The sequence below is a fragment of the Equus caballus genome, chromosome X, assembly GCF_041296265.1.
Source record: "Equus caballus isolate H_3958 breed thoroughbred chromosome X, TB-T2T, whole genome shotgun sequence".
Lineage (NCBI taxonomy): Eukaryota > Metazoa > Chordata > Mammalia > Perissodactyla > Equidae > Equus > Equus caballus.
This window is the reverse complement of record NC_091715.1, coordinates 130,062,964-130,085,061: the sequence shown is the minus strand read 5'-3', so window position 1 is coordinate 130,085,061 and position 22,098 is coordinate 130,062,964. Positions and strand designations below refer to the sequence as shown.

The following is a 22,098-nucleotide window of genomic DNA, read 5'->3' as shown; positions in this document are numbered from 1 at the left end:
TTCAAACCCACATTGGACTGACTCGAGAGCCCTCATGCCCCAACATGGGTCTTGCTGCTCAAACTGTTGGAGAGTCAACAGGCTGCGTGCCCAGCACGGCCAGGTGCCACAAAGGAAGCGTAAGATGGGGTCCCCGCCCTTGAGAAAATTACTGCCTATTTAGAGAGACTCAACTTGCCCACGTGAAACAATTAAAGAACAAGCGCAGACAATATAATCAAGTGCCAAATAGGATGGAGCATCTAGGAAGCTATCAAGTAATTATAGTTTTAGTCAAAAGAGCTGTATATAATAGCAATACATGTAAAAATACTTCTCCGAAGTTGTTCTTTTGCTATTTGGAAGAAAAGGCTTTTGAGCTATTGCAAGGCGTATAGCAGAAAGTACAGCTAATTCAAGTAACTATATTTAACACACATGACAACTATCCAGTTCTGGGCAGGCAGGATCGTATAATTCTAACATTATGCCATACAAATTATATGTTCCTTTGCCAAACTCTCCTAGCAAGTTTTCCAGTCTCTTTCCTTGCCACAGATATTTATAAAATACAAGGAGGTGAAAGTTAAAACCCACAGCATCAAGGAAATTACTTGGATACTGAGCTTGTCGCCTAGGGAATGTTTGGGCTTTAGACTTTTGCAGTTTATATCTTTTAAAAATAAATGGAGAGGAAAAGAACCCTCATTTGAATTTGTCAAGAAGCCAGCGCCTCTCTTTAGCACACTCTCAGCATACTGAAAACATCCAGCTCAGCGCTGGTCTGATCGAATTTCACAAGGTTTCAAGGAAGAGAAGACTCTTGAGTTTGATTTTTTAAAAACTTATTCGAGTCTCAAGATTGCGTCTTTCCCAGACACACATTCTCCCTCTCATTCTCGTTCTCCCACCTATCCCCTCCCCCAGGCTCAAGGAAGATTTTACACCAAATATGCCACACACATTGTTACATGGAAGGAAGAAAAGAACCACTCCGTTATGGGCCAAAAAACAAAGAGAGAAATTTGAAATATTTCAAAGTAATAAGAGCCACAAACAGCTGTTTGGTACCCAATATAGTTCTGCCTTGGATAACAGGGCATACTGTTGCAAATGGTTCAGGAGGGAAGGGTTGTAGGGAAATGGGTTAAGAGAAAATGTGGTTCTGTCGCTGTTTTTCATTCTACTGGAGAGCAATGGCCAGTAAGGTTAAGAAAAAGAAGTTGGCCACCAAAAAGGGAGGGGGGATGAAATACACTTGGCATGTTCATGATGATAACACAGAATTATGGCCAGGTTGCCTTTGATAATGCCCCACGAAAGATAATGTTATGTTGTAGATATTTTTCCGACATGAGTGGTTCCCTTTACCGTGTCTTTTCCTCTTTTCACAGATCAGCTGTCAGAAAGACCATGTGCACGTTCCTCTTCTCTTAGTGCTGCTAATAGTTCCCAGACAAACCCACAGGGAGCAGTTTCTAGCACAGCTCCAGGGCTGCAAAGGCAGTCAAAGCCAGTGGTAAGTATAGTCCCCAATTCCCCTTACCGGTTCTAAAATCCGTAAAATTAGATCGATATCCAAGTTGCATCTCTATATGTGGCGAGATAGCCATCCTGTTTGTTGGGGCAGAGAAAACTGATTTTAAACCCACCACCAGTTCGGGCTGGCCCGTGGAACAAACCAAAGGCATGTGGAGCAGAGAGTCAGACAATGGGGTTGAAACCCAAAGGTCCTGTCCCTTCCAAGAATTGAGCAAGTTGTTTAACTGAGAATGCCATGCAAACGTAAGCCATTGTGACTACTTCCTCAGGGCAGGCACATTGCTGTTATTTCCCCTATCCCTTGCCTTATTAGGAGAACTAAGTAGTGCCTGGCACCTAGTCGGTGATCAATATATGTTACTTGCTATTGTCATCATTATTGTTATTTTATTTTTCCTGTTTGTCTTCCTATTGAGCCTATGATGAGCTCCTATATTGGAATAGCCCAGTTACCTTTGCATTTGGTCTTAATGGGAGCTTTTATTTGGGAGGAACCGCCCCATCTTCTGCTCTTTTGAGACTTTATTCCTTGTCAAAAGCCACCCACTTGCTTTAAGCCATCATGAGCTATTACTTCCAAAGCACTTCAATTACTTCCAAAGCAGTTAACCTTTTGAAATCACAGATCTCTTTGAGAAGCTGATGAACACTGTGGTTGCACACTCAACGTGTTGGACCCTCTCAAATTGTATGCAAAATCTCCTGTATTTGAACTTAGGGGTATGTGTTTTAGGTAAAGATCCATTGTGCTCATCAGCTTCTCAAAGGGACCTGTGACAGGTTAAGAACTCCTGATTTAGGTAACTATGGGGTATTTGATCTTTGCATATGACTAAGTCTTAGCCAATTTAAGATATTCTTAGTAATTTGGAGGTGGGAGGCAGATTTTATGAGAGTAGGTTAGTACCTAATCTTGGTCATATAATTATGTAAGACTATGTATTGGGTAGAGGCAGGAGAGAATACTTTATCATTCTACTTTGTTTTCTGGCTCATTTAAATAAGTATCTTTAGATAATTGGTGGGGGGAGAGGGAAATGAAAGCTATGACTCCCTCCAAAATACACCTTCTCACAAATGCAGAAGTTTGCATACAGTTTCGAGGGGTTTATTAATCCCCCCTGAGGTCTGTCCATGTTGGGCCCACTCCTAAGTTAAAAACTCGAGACTGAGACGGACCTGGGATTTGATCCTTCGTCACTCCACTTTACTTGCCTAAATTCATATCATTTCTACCCCTGCTGCATTTAGATGAGCACTTAACCTGGTGTGGCTTTTGTTTCTCTAGGAGATGACGGAAAATGGAAGTCACCAGTTGATTGTAAAGGCAAGATTCAACTTTAAACAGACTAATGAAGATGAACTGTCAGTCTGTAAAGGAGACATCATTTATGTCACTAGGGTTGAGGAAGGAGGCTGGTGGGAAGGCACATTAAATGGCAGAACGGGCTGGTTCCCTAGCAACTATGTCCGGGAAATTAAATCCAGTGGTAAGCGAATCCTTTACAAGCCTTTTTGAATTTGACTCTTGTGCTTTCTTGGTGTTCTTACTGAAAATCTTGTAGTTTTAACTGGTTAACAGAAACTGTTTGTACTTGTATGTGTATGTCAAAAATAAGACTAGAACAGAACTGGGAAAAATCTGTGATTAGATATTTTGAAGGGAAGTTGTATTCAGATTACATCAAGGCAGAAAAAAACCAAAAAAGCAAAAGAATTTAAAGCTCAGACAACTGTTCCACCTTAACTATGTCTCCTTCCGTTTACTAATTCTAGCCCATGTCATATAGTACAGAGTCCCTCCTGCTACGCTAAGAATCACCATGGCAGGATACAATAATAAGAGAGGCCATGTGCTAACTTCCCTTTTTTAGCCCCCAGCTCTTTAAACAGTTCTGTCTAAATGCCTCAGAGATGTGTACGAGAAATAAAAGTCGTAGGACTGCAGGAAGCTGGCTGGCTGCTTTGATTCTGAATAAGATTGCCTTTAACTCATTGCATGCTGCTAACTGCTTACCCTTTTTCATAATAATATCCAGAGGATGAAATCTAATCGCTCTTCAGTAGTCTTTCTAGAACTTTCTTAGTTAACTTACTTGCCTTTTATTATTTAAGAAGTAGGCCCTGCTTATATTACCAAAAAATGCCTGATATATAAAAATATGTCCCAGTACTGATAAAATGGCATTCTGTTGTTCACATTATTATATCTCTTCACTTTTCAAAAATATTTAACCTAAGGCGCCTTTGAGTAGTTAGTTTGTCAGTGCGTTCTTTCTTTTGTAGATGTCTTTATTGCTTTTTTAATGCCTGAAAATTAATGCTATAACTAATAAAGTTATAGGCTTACTGTAAATAAATTCAAACATTACAGAAATATATAACGTAGATAATAAAAATTCCTCTCTCTTTCATCCCCTCCCCCAGATAACCCCTGTTAGGAAATCTTCCCTAAAGAATTTAAGATAAAATTTAGTTTGTACACTTTTCTGTGTTGTGTGTTGGCTTAATGGGGGACATCTCCTTTAACAGAATAAATATTTACTAACAGGTTTATAATTATACATGTTTGTGTAGACTTCTTAGCGTTTTTTTTTTTTTTTGAGGAAGATTAGCCCTGAGCTAACATCTGCTGCCAATCCTCCTCTTTTTGCTGAGGAAGACGGGCCCTGAGCTAACACCCGTGCCCATCTTCCTCTACTTTCTATGTGGGCAAGCCACAGCATGGCTTGCCAAGCGGTGCCATGTCCACACTCGGGATCCAAACCAGTGAACCCAGGCCGCCGAAGTGGAATGTGCACGCTTAACCACTGTGCCACCGGGCTGGCCCCTCTTAACATTTTTTGTTACTGGGAATCAAGAAGCTTCTGTTGAGCTCTGAAGTATTTTTATAGTCCTTGCCTGGAATTTCCTTGGTTTTGATGATTTTCACAGCTGATTTTTATCCCTTACTATATCTTTCAATTGGTATAATCTGGTTGTTAGAATCTCTAAATAATTTTCCAGATTCACTCTAACTTTGTTCCCTGATTCAGTGCCTTCATCTGCAAAACTAAAAGGAGCAGCACTTGCTATCTTGCCTGGGAATCCCAACATTGTTGAGGGGCTGGGGGAGGTGGACAGACAGCATGCCCTCGTTATAGTGGCCCTCTCTGAGATGCCTTGTGGCTCAGTCTGGCCACTCCCTTGTAAACTGCCCTGGGCTGTTTGTCCGGCTCTTTGGACCCTTCCCTGAAAGTTTCTCCTATATTCTCTTTGGTTTAGAGCTCAGTTAAGGACTCACATGGCAAGCTCGGGCTCAGGTTTGAACACCTAAGTAACCCCTAGGAGCATCTTATCCAACTGTCAAGGATAGGTCTGGATAGCTGGGGCCAGGAAGCCTGCTAGTCAGGGAAGGCCTAGGACAAGAAGTATACAGAACATCTCTCACCTAGTTTATTGCGGCAGCTTCCTCAGCATCCCTGCTCCTGTCCTTGTCACTCCTATAATCTAACGTAAACTCAGCAGCCAGAGTGATTTTTTTCAAAGTGTAACTTGGGTAGTGGGTTCACATCTCAAAAAAAGTAAAGGCCAAGGTCATCCCGATGGCCTGCAAGGCCCTCCAGGATTTGGCCTCCCATTCCCCCTCTGATCTCCTCTCTGGCCTCTCTCCACCTCACTTATTCCACTGCAGCCACATTGGCCTCCTGCTTGCCTGTGCCAGACAGGCTCCTGCCTCACTTGCTGTCCCTCCACCTGGAACGCTCTCCCCAGATAGTAGCGTGGCTGCTTCCTTTACCTCCTTCAGGTCTTTGCTCACTTGTCTGCTTCGTAGTAGGGCTTTCCCTGGTCACCCAGGAGCAAATTGAACCCTATCCCCACTGCTCCTATCCCCCTTGGTTGCTTTATGTTTTTGTTTACCATTTCTGTCCAGCTAACATAGTCTACATTTACTTATTTTTCATTTACTGTCTGTATCCTACCATTAGAATGTAAATGCCATGAAGGCAGAGATGTTTTTTCCATTTTGGTTAGATTCAGTAAATATTTGCAAAGTGAATGAATATTGTGGGGCAGGTCATTGAGTTTTGTTCAGCTTGTTCATTGAGCATCTCCTAGGCACTCGGTGGGGAAGGGGCTATAATAATCTGTCCTCATGGACCCTGAACCCAAGGACCTTATAGTCTAGTAGTCAAGATAGGTGTGTACACAACCAACTGTGACAGGATAGGACAGAGTAACATAGACAAAGCTCTAAGTACGATGCTGTTGGAGGAGTAACGAAACAATTTGATTAACAATGACCTAAGAAGGGATAAAAGCACTTGAGTTGGGTCTTAAAGGATGAAAAGAAGGTTCTGACTAGTAGAAAAAGGTTAGAGGGAGTTAGTAAGTTAAAGCATGGAAGGAGGAAGGCACGGAGTGAATGGTGGGATGATTTGGGCTGAGGGTCAGGTGAGTGAAGAGGTATCAATGAAAAGCTTTAAGTAGGGGATAGCATGTGGTTGAGAACGATCTTTCTGGTGGTAGTGCAGGGGCTGCATCACAGGGAAGTGGTGGGGATAACCAACGAGGATGTGGCGAAACCAATAGAGACTACTGCTGAGGTCCAGGCAGTCCAGATGGTGGTGTGGGCTACTTTGGTGATAGTGGAGAGGAAGAGAAAGTGGATGGATGCAATAGATATCGTTAAAAGAGAATCAAGAAAACTCACTGAAGATTAGTTATGAGGAAAAGGGAAGAGGTGAGGTTAACTCCAAGTCTAGGGGTCCAGCTTGATGGTAAGCTCCTTAAGGGCATGCAGTATCACCCATGAAGCCAGCCAGTAAAGGTTTATTTTCCAGGACTAGAATATCAGTCCCTGTCCTTGGCACTGGTGAGGCAGAGAAACCTAAGACATGACTCTCGCCCTCATGATGTTCCTGGTCTAGTGAGGGGGAGATACCATTAGAATAGAGTATGATAAGTTTAGTGATAGAGCTAAATACAGGACGCTATGGAGAGTGGTGAGCAGCACAGGGGTGCCTAACTCATCCTGACAGGGAGGTCAAGGAGGACTTACTCATCTCTGTATATCTTTCTGTCTCCATAGTACCTAACACAGTGCTTTAGACAAAGGACATGTGTGATACGTGCTGAACTCCATTAATAGAGAAGATAAGAGGAGGAGGGTGTGTGTGTGCGTGTGCGTGTGCATGTGCATGTGTGTATGTGCTGAGGGGATGACTGGTACTGAAGATGTTGAGTTGTTCTGGCTTTGTTGAGTGGAGGTGCCAGCAAGTCATAGTTCTAATGTCCAGCAGGTAGTTGGCAGGATGGATTTGGAGCATGGGAGAGAGATAAGAGCTGGAGATGAAACAGACAACTGAGAGTGTGAAGTGGTGGGTGTTGAAGTGTAAAATATATAGCAGATCATTGGTGGAGAGAGTGCACTGTGGCTGCAGAGGTTGGGAGAGGCTTCATGGGGGAGGTAGGGCTTGAGCCGAACCCTCAGACATGTAGGCTGTGACTAGGCCCAGAAGAGAGGGCCGGGGAAGCTAAGTTGTAGCGATTGGTCAGAAAGAACCAAAACCATAAAGGATCTGTGGTGGGATTGAGTAGAGCGAGCTTGGGGGACAGTGGAAGAGATTAACTTGGGGTAATGAAAATGTTTTGTTGGGAAAGCAGATGTCAAGTCTTTGTTGACTTGAATTCATTCCCACCCCAAGTCTTGCTGCCTCCACAAAATAGTAAGGAGGCCAAAACCTATCTAGCATGCTGCTGAGAGGCATAAATTCAATGCTATGCCTTCTATGTTTAGTCTGGAAAATATTTGGCAATTTTTTATTTCTTTCCATGAAGTCTATACTGATATGTAAGCTTAGGAAAGAAGATTTATCTTTAAGGAGTTTAAAAAAAATGATTCGTAGATTAAATGCATATCTTATAGAAACCAAACCTTCAATTTAGTTTTAAACCCCACTACCATACAACCTCTTGGGTCATTTATGAAGTTGAATCAGGCATGAAACTAAAGAACTTCTATAATCTCCATCTCCATCTGCTTACTATTGGGTCAAACGTAACATTGAGGTCACTTAAATAGTAAGTCTGACAAATTTATTCATGGTAGACAGGAGTACCATTCAAGCTGATAACTACACATTCTTGGTTTTTTTTTTTTTTTTTTTTGGAGGAAGATTAGCCCTCAGCTAACTACTGCCAGTCCTCCTCTTTTTGCTGAGGAAGCCTGGCTCTGAGCTAACATCCGTGCCCATCTTCCTCTAGTTTATACGTGGGACGCCTACCACAGCATGGCTGCCAAGCAGTGCCATGCCCGCACCCGGGATCCGAACCAGCGAACCCCGGGCCGCCGAGAAGCTGAACGTGCGAACTTAACCGCTGCGCCACCGGGCCGGCCCCCATAACTACACATTCTTTTGTATTGTCTTAGAAACAAAATGAAGCAACCCTAGCCCCGTACAACCCTCGTTCTGCAGATTGCTGTGCCATGGGAGTGCTGTGCACAGTTTTCTTCCCTTGAGCCTGTCATTGACAAGAGCACTTCGTGTTCTGGTAAATTTCCCCTTGGGGAGTGGCATTTTAAGTTTTAGATTCTACTGCAGCTTTTGTCTAGAGATAATTATGGCTGACACCCTGGGGACAGCTTCTTCCCCCTCTTCAGGAGGAGGCTAATTTCAGAAGACTTATAGAACCACCAATCTAATACTGTAGAAAGTTAAGAAACAGAATATTTGAGTATAAAACACACACATACATAAATTTCCTTGCAACATGAGCTTGAAGCTGAAGGTTGAGTAGGTTTTTGTGACCATGATGATAAAAGCCTCTCACCAAGGATGGTGGAAGCTGGACACGTGACATGGTGAAGCCATTGTTACTACCAGTCCTGCTTGCCTACCTCTTGATTTATTGTTAAATGAGAAAAATAAACTCTATTTTGAGCAAAAATATTATTTTCAAAGATCTTACTTCATGAAAAATACATGTATGAATAACTTAATCATTCTATAAACTACAGAAGATATATTAAGGGCCTTTGTTCCTTTATTTCATTTGAGTCAGATGTATTATAAATAAGAAAATTAGCCATTTATACAACTTTCTATCCTTTTCTTAAAAATCAATGTTAACCTGTAAATTAACATGTTATTTATACATCAAAATAATTCCTGCCAATACATGAGTAACATAGTAAATTATCTCTCTTTTTTTATTTTTGTCTTTGTTACTGAGAAAGGCTAAGAGTGTTGTCAGGACTTTGCATTAAAATTTTCCTGGCAAAATTTCCATGCCAAGAAAATACTGAGGCAACTATGATTGGAGCAGACATTTTAAGCAAATTCTTTTTTCTGCAATGGATTCATCTAAGGGGTCGTTAAAACCTTCTTCAAACACTTCTTGTTAGCAGGTAAATATAGATATCGAATGAGGGGATTAGGTAGATGGCTAATTAAATTTGTATTAAGGCAGATTAAGAAATGATTCTTCCTACTCATTACAAACCAAAACTAGGATTGAGTTTTATATTTAGACTTCCTCTTTTAATCCCCTGGGTGTATCACATAATGTTTCATGGCCAGAGAAACTAGTTGTCACTAGATTTCTTTTTGACCTATCGCCACCAACAGGCAATAGGAATCCATATATCAGCGAGGGAGGAAAAGAATCAAAAATTCATTGGAAAAAGATCTTTACGTCAGGATTAGGAGGTTTCTTATGGCTCTAGCTGTGTGACACTGTTGTTATTTGAGTTATATTATGTCAACTAACCCATTCGAATTCTTCACTATATTGACTGGTTTTTTTTTTCACTAACTGAATTGAACTGACCAATCTTTTCATTGCCTTAGAAACACCACCTAAAAAGTTTATGTTTTCCCGTTAGTTCTGTTTAGGTCACTTTGAACCACAAGGGACTGAACTCGTCTCTTCTGAATCTCCACATATTTATTCCTTCTCTGCCTGTCGCTGAGTGTAGGTTTCAGAAAGAACTGCACATGGCGAGAGTAAGCAATGGCTTGGGGGGTGGATGGCAAAGGAGGAACAAGGGGCAGGAAACTGTCACTGAGGCATAGTGCTGGTGTTCTTCTCTTTCTATCACCCCTCAAATTTTTTCATGGGGCCAGTCGTTTGCAAAGCCTACATGTTTTTAGGCTTTCCTAGTCTGTCCTTTTAAATCTGTCTTCCTTCCGCTCTTTGACTTGATCCCCCATCTGACACCAAGACTGCCGGGAGAGCTAGGACTTCCAGCACTGTGCTGAGTAAGAGTGGGCAGAGCAGACATCCTTGCCTTGTTCCTGATCTTAGGGGGAAAGCATCCAACATTTGGTCTTTCCCCATCATGTAAGATGCTAGCTCTGAGTTTTTTGTGGATGCTCTTTATTGAGTAGAAGAAGTTCCTCTTTATTCCTATCTTTTCTGGGAGTTTTGTTTTGTGTTTTGAATGGGTGTTGAATTTTGTCAAGTGCTTTGTCTGCATTGATTGATATTATCATGTAATTTTTCCCTTTAGACTATTAATGTCATGGCTTACCTTGATTGGGTTTTGAATATTTAACCAACCTTGCATCCCTGGGATGAATTCCATGGTATACAATTCTTCTAAAATATTGCTGAATTCTATTTGCTAGTACTTAGGTAAGAGTTTTTGCATCTATATTCATGAGGCATGCTGGTCAGCAGTTTTCTTTTTTTGTACTGTCTTTGTCTAGTTTTGGTGTCAGTGTAATAGTGACTTTCTAAAATGAATTAGAAAGTGATCCCGCCTCTTATTTTCTGTAAGAGATTATGAAGAACTGGTGTTTCTTCTTCCTTAAACATTTGATAGACTTCTCCAGTGAAACTATATGGGCCTGGAGATTTCTTTTTCCAGAGTTTTAAATTTATAAATTCAATTTTCTTAATAGGTATAAGGCTATTCAAATGGGCTATTTCATGTTGGGTGAGTTGTGGTAGTTTTGGTTTTCTGAGGAATTGGTTCATTTCACATCTAATTATCAAGTTTATGTGTGCAGAGTCATTCATAGTATTCCTTTATTATATTTGATATCTCTAGGGTCTGTAGTGATAGCCCCTGTTTCACACCTGATATTAGTAATTTGTGCCTCCTCTCTTTTTTCTCTGCCAGTCTTGCTAGTAGTTTGACAATTTTATTGATCTTATCAAAGCACCAGCTCTTTTTGTATTACGTTCAGCCATCCAGGAATCTCCACAGCAGCCACTTCTTTCTTTTCAATTCGCATTTCTCCTCCTCTGTTCTACTTTACATAGTTAACATTTTGTTTCAATTACAGTGACCCATTCCTGTGGCTTTTCCTTTCCTCTTCTATGCCTTGGCAGGCTCTCCATTATTGTTTACCCGTCCTTTTGGCCTTGCTTTCCAAAGATGACCACATCTTGCTGGTATCTCTAGAGAGTTTCATTTTTTATCAAGACTGGTTTGCATCATAATTGCACGGAGCAACTGAGTTCTAAGTAGAACCATTGTAGCTACATTGTAGAAAACTTGCCTAATAAAAAACTAAAAGAATTTGGTAACCGTCACTTTTGAATATGTCTAAGAGTGCAAAAACATGGTTTGCTGGAAAGAACACCAGGCTTGGCAATGCAATGCTTGGGTTCCAGTCCTGGCTCTGCCATTTACAATCTCAAGTAAAAGGCAAGGTGGCTCTGCATTGCTCAGGTTTACCCAGCAAAGCCTGTGGAGCCGCCATGTGGATCCGGGTGGATCCTGAAGTAGCATAAAGCTTTCTCAAACTGACCAGGCCCCACTTGTCACCACTGAGAAGTGACAGAATTGGCACACGTTGCTGCCTTTTTGCCTTATTTCCACTCTACCCAGCCCGGCCCAGCAGGACAATTCGCTGTCGCAGGAACAGTCCTGCCTTAAGTATTGCCATTTCTACAGCTCTGCTTCTGGAATCTTCCCTGACTAGAAAACTCTCTACTGTCTTCTCTGCCTGTTTGAATTCTAGCCCCACTGCAGGGCCAGATCAAGTATCCCCTGCCCAGAAAGGTCTTCTCTGACCATCCCAGATCGAACTGATGGCCCCTCTGAGCTCCAGTAGGAGCCGCTGCTCATGCCATCAACTGAGCCCTTCAGTCGCTTTATCTCTGGACATCATATGGTTAGGAACACAGGCTCTTGTCAAGACACGCCTGGGCTTCACTCTTGGCTCTGCCATTTCCTGTATTCGTGCCCTTAGGCAGCTGACTTCACCTTCCTGAACCTTAGGGACCTCCTCTGCAAACTGAGAAGATCATCTCTGCCTGACAGAGATGTAAAGATCGAATAAAATGTCTTAAAAGCTATTAAGTGCCAGATAAATATAAGAGATTTTAAAATATAACAATTAGAAATCAAAGTTAGATGAGAAAATATTCATGAAATAATGTTGTAATGGGAGAATTACAAGGCTGTAGGTAAAGTAAGAAAGATCCCTTTGTGTTTGTGTGTTTGTGTGTGTTCACAAACACATATGTAAAAAGAATGGGAAGACACTTCAGAATGTTACTCTGGATGACGTTTAGCGCTGGGTGATGGGCTAATCATTGGTTTCTATTTTTTTTCTATATTTTGCATTTCTTATGGTCATAACGTAATAGATTCAAAACTAGGAAATATTATTTTTAAACAAGAAAAATCAAGGCCTGATGATATATTATTATTTGGTTATTTATACTGCACCATACTTCAGAAAGGGTTTCAAGCAGCAAACACTGTAACAAGATAAAAATGGAATATAAACCAAAACGAAACAAAGGGGAAAATCAGGGTAGGAAAGATAGTCTGTAGTGACAGTTAAACATTTATGATCACTGTCTTGTATTTTTATGAAGTCGTTTTCTTTTTTAAAGAAAGAATGCCCTAGGATGTCTCTTAGTCATGGCTTTAATAGGCAAGATTAACTTTGTAAAGGAAAGGCAGCATTTTACAGAACAATGTGGCGATATTAAAAATGGTACATAAAAGAAAGAAGAGTTTTCTGCTATTTTTCAGTGTGTTAAAGATTCGGATTATTTTGTTTTGGGCACAGTAGGCAGCCCCAAGATAGGATGTTTGCTTTTATTTATATTATACTTATATAGTAAGTTGTAAATTACAAATATATATCTTTGGTCAGCTTGGATTGGCTTATCTGTTTTGAATAAGATGAATGGAGAGGCAGACAGGAGGAAAGACACAATCTCAAACTGGGAGTGAAGTTCTTGCCCCGGCCCTGCCGTTAAGTAGCTGGACCTTAACTCCTTGGCTTATTTGTCCTCTCAGAAATTGAGGGACCTGGACAAGAAGATCTAACTTTAACAACTGATAGTTTAGGAAAATCATAGTTTCACTTGTTTAGGAATGTACCTTTCCATTGATCCTTCTAGCGGACAATATTTATAGTCTGTTGACCTATGTTATAAAATGTTCATCTTAGACTTGTATGATATTAACATAATTTAAATGTCTTTTTCACAGAAAGACCTCTCTCTCCCAAGGCTGTCAAAGGATTTGAAACTACTCCACTTACCAAGAATTATTATACCGTGGTGAGTGTTCAGATGATGAACAAAAATTTTCTTGACTCTATGTGGAACTTTTTCACTTGTTGAACCACTGATGTGTTGAGGTGACACAGATGGAAGACTGGATGAAGTTGCATTTCAAGGGTCTAAGGTCAGCTGCATTTTAATGGAACTCTTCTACTTGTGGGCCTCTTATAGATGTCTGGAAGTTTTACATCCACTGTACTGAAAAATGCAAGGGTAGCACAAAGATTCAGAGCGAGGGCTATGAAACTGTGACAAAAGAGAAATCAGTTAACATGTAGGCATTATGGGAAATTCAGTAGTTAGATATAGCCTTACCAGATATTTAGCAGAGGAATTCCCAAGTTCCTCCCATGCAATAAGTTTTAAGTGATTGCATGCTGTGACTTTATTTTAGAATCAAGCAATCCATTGTGATATCCTCTGAAATATTATCAACCTTGTTCTCGAGGAGAGCCCAAAGGGAAGACTGCCCTTTGGCACAGAGGGAGGAATGAAGTAGCTCTGGCTTGAACACAGATATGTCAAAATATATTAGCTATAAATAGGGCATGTGTAATGCTCAAAAGAAGTCCCCACTTGAAAAAGAAATTGTATCCTTTTCCTTAATCTACTCTCTGCTTTCCTTCATGTCTCCTTTCCTGATGTGGGCCCAGTCACTAATGAAAAGGTCAAGTCATCATAACCTCTTAGTTTTCCTGTCTGGGAGCCTCGTTGTCTTCCTCTTTCTCTGCTGAAATAGTTTCACTTTTCACCCACTGTTCTCTGTGTGTTTGTACTGCATGCTCCTTCCATTTTGTGCATGGATAAACAGTTTTTAAACATCTCTATGCGTTTGGTTTCAAAAAATTGAATTTCACTCTTTAGTGAATTTGCTCCATAATGATGACATGAGCAGTAGTTGGTATGAAAAATCAAGAAGGAACTTTATAGGTAGCATGAACAATGATCATAGGGGACAATTTTGTCACTATTTTTCCTTTTACGTTTCTGAGGTTAAAATATATTATCCAACAATGCTAGGTTCCCTCCTTCCTTCCTGACCATTTCTCTTAGCTTCCAGGTGAGTCTCAATTATTAAAATCATTTCTAAACGGTTTAGCATTTCAAGGAAGGACACAGTCAAATGGTGGATGAAAACATTATCATGGCTTCTTCTCCCTGTGGATCTGGAGCATAACATCCATCACTCCGCTTTGGATGTCTCTCTGCCTCTGCTGATTCTGCCAATTGAAAATGTTGGGATCGTGCAAGGCAGGGTAGCCCCTGTGATTCTCATGTGCCTTATGTAAATCCTATATGTACTATATACAACCTCTGGGTGTATTACAGTTTGTATCACCCACCTCCTATAGGAGTTCATGTGCATTGTTTCTGGTTCCTTGCTGTTACTAACAATTCTGCAGCAAAGAGCTTATATGTGTAACTTTGGCCAAGTATATAAAGAGCTGTAGAGTGCGTTCCTATAAGTTAAAGTGTTGGCTCAAAAGACAGACATATGTACATATTTCTTTAATTTTACACACTTTGTCTCAAACATCAAACTTAAAGAAAACAGAAGGTCTTGGGGAGCCCATGATGGCCTCTGAAGGAGCTGTAAAGCTGTGGTGTAAGCACTGCTGAATTATTGAGACCACTTGGACATATTTTTCTAACTAGATATGGATGTGAGGGGATTTGGGTTGGGTGTTGGTGTTTGCTTTTCATCCACATGTTTTTCTCTTTGAACATTTAGGCAAATTTTTAGTGGCAATTAATTCAAAATATGTTCTGAGTGTTCTGACTGCCCTCCCAATCTGTGTTGAATACCTTAGACAAATAAAAAAAATTCTAGCCCACCCACAGTATTTGGAGACCTGGAAAATCAAGTCCACTCACATGTGAGCTGTCCCCGTCTGATCTTATACTAAATCTTCTTCCCTCTAAGAGTCATTAATTGTAGACATTTTCTGTTACTGGTTCTATAAGCTCACTAGTGGCTGATTTTTACTCCATTTTCTACAAAACAGAAAGAACACATAGCATTATATAAATAACTTTTTTTTAAAAATCAGACAATACAGAAAAAGTATAAAGAAGAAAATAAATATCACCTGTATCACCTATAATCCCACCACTCAGAGATAATCAGTATTAACATGTTGGTGAATCTTCTGCTAAACTTTGATGTAGGTGTGTGTGTATGTGTGTGCATATATATGCTTATATATAGCCTGTGATATATATGTGTGTATATGGGTACATATATATTTAAATAAAAACAGGGACTATGTATCCTTCATTATTTCTCCTTCATGGCGATTTTTCTATCTTCACACTCTGACAATACCTGTCTCTGATCAGCCTGTTCCTCTGCTCTTCCATTCAGAGAGTCCTTCCTAGTCCAAATGCTCTCTTTACTTTGGCCCTGTGTATTAGTCAGGGTTCTCCAGAGAAACAGAACCAATAGGCTACATATAAAGTGATTTACTATAAGGAATAGGCTCAGGCGATTATTGAGGCTGAGAAATGCCACAATCTGCCATCTCCAAGTTGGGACCCAGGACAGATAGTGGTGTAGTTCAGGCCAAAGGCCTGAGAAGCAGGAGAGCCCGTGGTATAAGTCCCAGTCTGAGGGCAGGAGAAGACCCAGCTCATGCAGTCAAGTCAAAATTAACCATCACATCCGGTAAACTTGGGCAGGATAGAAACCTCTTAGAATTTGCAAGTCTACCCCTTTTCAAGTTTTCAAGGGACCGTGTGCTGATTGAGGCCTTGGCGTGCTGCTGATTGCACATCAATTTTGAAACGTTATGAAGTTCTCCAGTATGATCAGAGTGGCTTTGGGCACCCAGCGCAGTCCTGCAGCTGCCACGAGGCGTGTTTATTTTATCAACTGAGGCTTGACCACTCCTGGCCTATTGTTCTGAATGGGAGTTTAACATCCCTCAGGGACACGGCAGCCCAGAGGAGCCTTTTGCTGTCCCTGACCTTGGTTCCTTCATTGTCCTCAAAATTCACTGCTATTTGTTAAACTTCTCTCACCATTGTAAAAAAGCATATCATTTTTCATTATTTTTCTCATAATCTTCTGCTCCTTGGCTTTCTTTGCCCATTGTAAGTTGCTGTTATGGACCAGGAGAGATTAAAACCTTAAGAAGAAGAAGAACAACAACAATGACAACAAAAAGAAATTGCTAACTATGTGAGGTGATTGATGTGTTGATTAGCTTGATTGTGGTGATCATTTCTCAATGTATACCTATCTCAAAACACCAAGTTGTATACCTTAAATATGTTCAATTTTTACTTGTTAACTATACCTCAATAAAACTGAAAAAAGAAAGAACAGAAAAAGGAATCTCTGTAGCTTAGTTGGCAGGCTTCGTTTTCATGCAGCACTTCCGTCTTGGCACCCATGGTCTCGTTTGGGAGACAGGACAGACATGATAGCATAAGCCACATGGCAGAAATGATGGAAAGTGAGAAAGTGTCCTAAGATGAGGTTCCCAAAATGTGGTTGGGGAATCTTGCATCAGAAGCGCCTGTGGAGCTTGTTAAACCGCAGAGATCTAGGCCGCACACCTGACTTGCTACATCAGAATCTCTGGCCGCAGATCCCAAAAAACAGCATTCTTAGCAACTCCCTCAGCCCTTTTCTCACCATCGCCTTCCCACTCCCTACACATGATTCTGATACTCCTAAACTAAAGGTATAGGGAAAGGTTGAATGGAAGAGAAAGGATTCAAGGTGTGTCAGGACTTAGGTAAGCAGACAAAAGCTGAAAGGCAATTCAGGCAGGGGGATTTATATGAGCAAATTCAGCCAGGCAAGAATGTTTGTGCCTGCAGTCCGTCCCTGCGGGTCATCAAGTGGACTGCACTCGCTTCTTCCCCCATCAAAATGCCACTCGGAAGGTGAAATTCCTTATTCACTGCAACAAGCCCCCTGTAAGAATGTGGTCCTTTCTGCTGCCACAAATAGGCCAGACTCACACTAATCCGAATATTCAACTCTGGGAATGAGCGTCTGTCTGCAGAGGGAGAGATGATATTTCCCTACATCCAAAAAGGAAAATATAATCAGTAAGGACCAGTATTATTTTTTTTTTAACTTTCTTCTACTTTATTTTAACTTGTGGCACATGCCTAAAGGCTATATCTTATAGAACCTACATGCAGTAGGAAAAGTGGGAAAGAGTCTGTGGCGTGTGAAATCACATTAAAATCCCAGGAAGCCTCCTGTAATTCTTGCTCTTGCCACCCACCTTTTGCTTCCCTCCGTTTTTTCTCACTCATCTATCTACCCACTTGCTCCCACTCTGAATTTTTCTACCTTTTTAGTGCTTATCCACCCTTTTTAAAAAGACTTTATTTTTTCAGAGCAGTTTTAGGTTCACAGCAAAATTGAGTGGAAGGTACAGAGATTTCCCACGTACCCCCTGCTCCCACACATACAAAGCCTTCCCCACTATCAGCATCCCCCACCAGAGCAGTGCATTTGTCCACTGAAGAATCTACAATGACATATCATTATCACCCAAAGTCCATAGTTTACAGTATGGTTCACTCTTGGCGTTGTCCATTCTGTGGGCTTGAACAAATGAATAATGACATGTATCCATGATTATAGTATCATACAGAGTATTTTCATGGCTCTAAAAATTCTTTGTGCTCCCTCCCTTTTGTAATTCACCAGCCAAAACTACCTTACAGATGTATCCATTTATTCCTTCTGCTTATCCCCTATTCTTTTTTCCTACCCACTTCCTGTCTTACTCATCCATACATCTCTTCTTTCTGGGGGCTGGAGGTAGAGGAGGTGACAGGAATTTGTGGAGTCTGTCAATAATGGGGGATAGTGCTGCTTGTTTGTGAAAGCCGAGGACCTGGAGGTACGAAATCAATCAGTGCACTTGAAGGTAAACAGGTGGTCCTACTGGCGTATACATCCAAAATGACATAAATACAGTAATATATTGCCTTTTTCATTCTCAGAGGACTTTACCAACATGAACTCATTTTTACAGGCGTCATCGTTATCTCAGAATTCCTGTAATGTGATGTTTTTGCTTTGATTTAAGGTTTCCTGGGGCCATTATATCTCCCTTTATCATTGGATATATCTCTGTTTTCAGGCTTTGTGCATTTTAGCCTCATAAAATAATTTCTTCATACTTATATGACTCTTTCCCTTTGGAAAACAGAGTTATAAAAAATGAATTCACTCTAAAGCCTTTCCAGGAAATGTAGGAAATATATTTTCCTGGGAAATCAATAGCCTAGGATGGAGGTACAAAAGGCCTCCACCTCCTTTTCTACGGCTTCTCACCATCTGTTTTATGCTGAATTTAGTCAAAGGTTAATTGAGCAAAAGGATACTCAGTTGTCCCTGTGAAGACAGAGTCAGGGAGGCGAAGGCAATGTCTGGACGTAGTCTATTTTCATGAGTTTGAATGGATTTCATCTCGATCAAATTGTGCTGCTCTGAAGTTGGTTGGCCTGCCAAACCCCTTGCCTTCTGACTCACCACTGAGGCCTTCTGTTTGGGAACACATAGCCTTCTCTGTCTGCTTCCCTTTTTATCCTTTTACAGTAGATGCCCTGTGGCCTGAAAAATAAAGACCCCGTCTCCGAAGTTCATCAGTTGGTCTTTTGAGATTGAGGAGAGCAATAAAAGTCCAAGTGAATTTGGCAAAGAATCCCAAGCATCCACTATGACGAGCATTTCTACTTATCAAACCACAGCAAGGGCAGTGCTGTTTAATACATTGCCATTAAAATTTCTTTTGAATTATTTAATGAAGGACTCATTAATCACCTTTGTCTATTTAGTTTTGTAAAGTCAGCATTCAGCCATCCTCAAAACTTACAATGTAGGTTTAATGTACAGTTTCCATTTAGCTCTCCAGGACTCATTGACAGGCAGCAGGAAGTGTCTTTGCCTCGCCTTTGCCTTCGATGTGTCCTATGCTGGTGGTTTCAACAGAGGTGGAACTCCTAGAAAGTGTGCTGCCTCACCCAGCAAATATAGCCATTGCAGTAGGACCGTTGGCACCTTTCTTGCAAAATCCTACTGATTTCTTTCAAAGGAGACTTAGATGATAACGTTTTAAGGGAAGTTGAAATAATAAAGCTGTTTCAGTGGAGAGAGGGATGTTGAATTATAGGAACCATGGAATGAAAACAATGTTGTTTAATTGTTTGAAAAATCACATTTTATGATGTAAAGAATATCTGTGAGTTTTCTAATTTAAAAATCCCCTTCAGGCAATGGCTGTGTGGTTGGTTTTTTATTTTGTTTTTCTTTTTTTTTTAACAGACATTATAATTTGGGTAGTGTGACAGATACAGACAACAGTGCTTGAAAGGAGGGTGAGGGTGTGAGATGGCTCATTACCAGACACAGTCTTTTTAGAAAAATGTGAACAAAAGGAGGTGATTAGATGACTTCGTTCCCTCCTGAATATAAATGGGAAGGCATGCCACCATCCGTTCTACCCCCCATACAAATACTATAGACAAACAAATAAATATTGTTGATAAAGTAATCTGCATATGTTTTAGCTCTCAAAAAACTATGGTACTGTTGAATTCTAGTACAGTTCTCTCCATTTCTAAGAATAAAAAAGTGAATACTCGTGCTGAGTGTGAGAATAAGTGACTACTGGAGATACTGCAGTGAGCAACAGCCCGGCTCGGTGGAGAGCTGTAATGACGGACAAACTTGAGTTTGGAGGAACATCATACTGGATAAGGACTTGGAATCAGAGAAAAACCAGAAAAGTGTGTATTAACAGATGAGAAATTTGTGCTTTGACTTTTAAAAATAAAACAGTTTTATTGACATGTAATTCACCATTTAAAAGTGTATAACTCACTGAATTTTAGCAAATTAACAGAGTTGTGTGATGATCACCACCATCTTATAACATTTTCATCACACAATAAATAACCCTGTACCCGTTAGCGGTCACTCCCTCTAGCCCTTGACAACCACTAATCTACTTCCTGTCTCTGTAGATTTTGCCTATTCCGGACATTTCGTGTAAATTGAATCATACAATACTGGTTCTTTTGTGTCTGGCTTCTTTCACTTAGCATGATAGTTTCAAAGTTCATCCATGTTGTAGAATAAATCAGTACTTCTTTCCATGTCATGGATGAATAATCTTCCATTGCACGGATATGCCAGGTTTGTTTATCCATTCATCAGTTGATGAGCTTCTGGATTGTTTCCACATTTTGGTTATTATTAATAATGCTGCTGTGAAAAGTCATGTGCAAATTTTCTGTGGACATATGTTTTCATTTCTCTAGGAGTGGAATTGCTGGGTCAAATGGTACCTCTATGTTTAAGTTTTTGAGGGACTGCCAAGGTTTCCACAACAACTGCACCTTTTGACTTTCCCACCAGCAACGTATGAGCATTCCAGTTTCTCCACATTCTCATCAACACTTGTTATTGTCTGTTTTTTGCTTTTTATTATAGCCGCCCTGATGAGCGTGAAGTAGTATCTCGTTGTGATTTTTTTTAAAGATATTATTTTTTCCATTTTCTCCCCAAAGCCCCCCAGTACGTAGTTGTATATTTTCAGTTGTGGGTCCTTCTAGCTGTGGCATGTGGGATGCCACCTCAGCATGGCCTGATGAGTGGTGCCATGTCCATGCCCAGGATCCTAGCTGGCGAAACCCTGGGCCACCAAAGCAGAGTGCCTTAACCACTTGGCCACGGGTCCAGCCCCTCATTGTGATTTTGATTAGCATTTCCTAATGGTTAATGCTGTTGAGTATCTTTTCATGTGCTTATTGGCCATTTGTATATCTTCTTTGGAGAAATGTCTATTCAAGTTCTTTACCAATTTTTTATTATCATTTTTATTTTTGAGTTGTAAGAGTTCTTTATACATTCTGGATACTAGACCCTTATCAGATATATGATTTGTAAATATTTCTCCCATTCTGTGGACTTTTTTTCCACTTTCGTGATAATGTCTTTTGACACATAAAAGTTTTTGATTTTCATGAATTCCAATTTATCTATTTTTTGTCTTGTTGCTTGTGCTTTTGTTGTCATCCAAGAATCCATTGCCAAATCCAAGATTGTGAAGATTTCCTCCTCTGTTTTCTTCTAAGAGTTTTATAGTTTTAACTCTTGAATCCATTTTGAGTTAATTTTCATATATGCTGTAAAGTAGGAGCACAAATTCTTTCTTTTGTATGCAGATATCCAATGGTCCCAGTACCATTTGTGGAGAAGATGGTTCTTTCCCTGTTGAAAGGTCTTGGCACCCTTGTCAAAAATCAGTTGACCATGGGTTCATTTCTAGAATCTTGATTCTATTCCATTGATCTATAGATCTATCCTTTACCAGTACTAAACAGTCTTGTTACTGTAGCTTTCTAGTAAGTTTTGAAATTGGAAAGTGTACCCTCTTTGTTCTTTTTTTTCCAGAATTTTAAGAGTTTGTGAAGGATTCATGTGAATTCTTCAAACTTTTGGTAGAATCAATCAGTAGAGCCATCTTATCGTGGGCTTTAACTTGTGGGAAGTTGTTTTGAATACTAATTCAATCTCTTTACTTGTTATAGGCCTCTTCAGATTTTCTGTTTCTTTGTAAGTCAGTTTTGGTAGTTTGTGTCTTTCTAGAAATTTTTTTTTTACTTTTTTTAATGATTGCCCTAGAGGTTGCAATATATATTTAGAACTAGTCCAAGTCCACTTTCAAATAACACCGAGTAGCAGTAAGTTCATGCGTTCCACTTCAGTAGCCCAGGGTTCGCCAGTTCGGATCCCAGGACTGGCCATATGCACTGCTTATCAAGCCATGCTGTGGCAGGCATCCTATGTATAAAGTAGAGGAGCATGGGCATGGGTGTTAGATCAGAGCCAGTCTTCCTCAGCAAAAAGAGGAGGATTGGTGGTAGATGTTAGCTCAGGGCCAATTTTCCTCAAAAAAAAAAAAAACAAAGAATAAGAAAAATAAAAATTATCTTCACTTTTTCCATCTCTCATGGTTTCTTTCCTTATGTAGATCTGAGTTTCTGATCTAAAGCATTTTCTTTCTCTCTGAAGAACTT

The 22,098-nt window shown here is 40.3% G+C and overlaps 1 protein-coding gene across 10 annotated transcripts in view; it reads left to right on the top strand.

Annotated features, from left to right (window-relative positions):
- The window catches only part of ARHGEF6 (Rac/Cdc42 guanine nucleotide exchange factor 6), a 105,698-nt gene that overhangs the window by 29,697 nt on the left and 53,903 nt on the right, over nt 1-22,098 (top strand). For all 10 annotated transcript variants that reach the window (XM_070258217.1, XM_023634028.2, XM_001489854.6 and 7 more), the window contains 3 exons: nt 1,374-1,498; nt 2,810-3,011; nt 12,968-13,038. In XM_070258217.1, the coding sequence (XP_070114318.1) occupies nt 1,374-1,498; nt 2,810-3,011; nt 12,968-13,038 (398 nt within the window). The remainder of the gene's footprint in view (nt 1-1,373; nt 1,499-2,809; nt 3,012-12,967; nt 13,039-22,098) is intronic.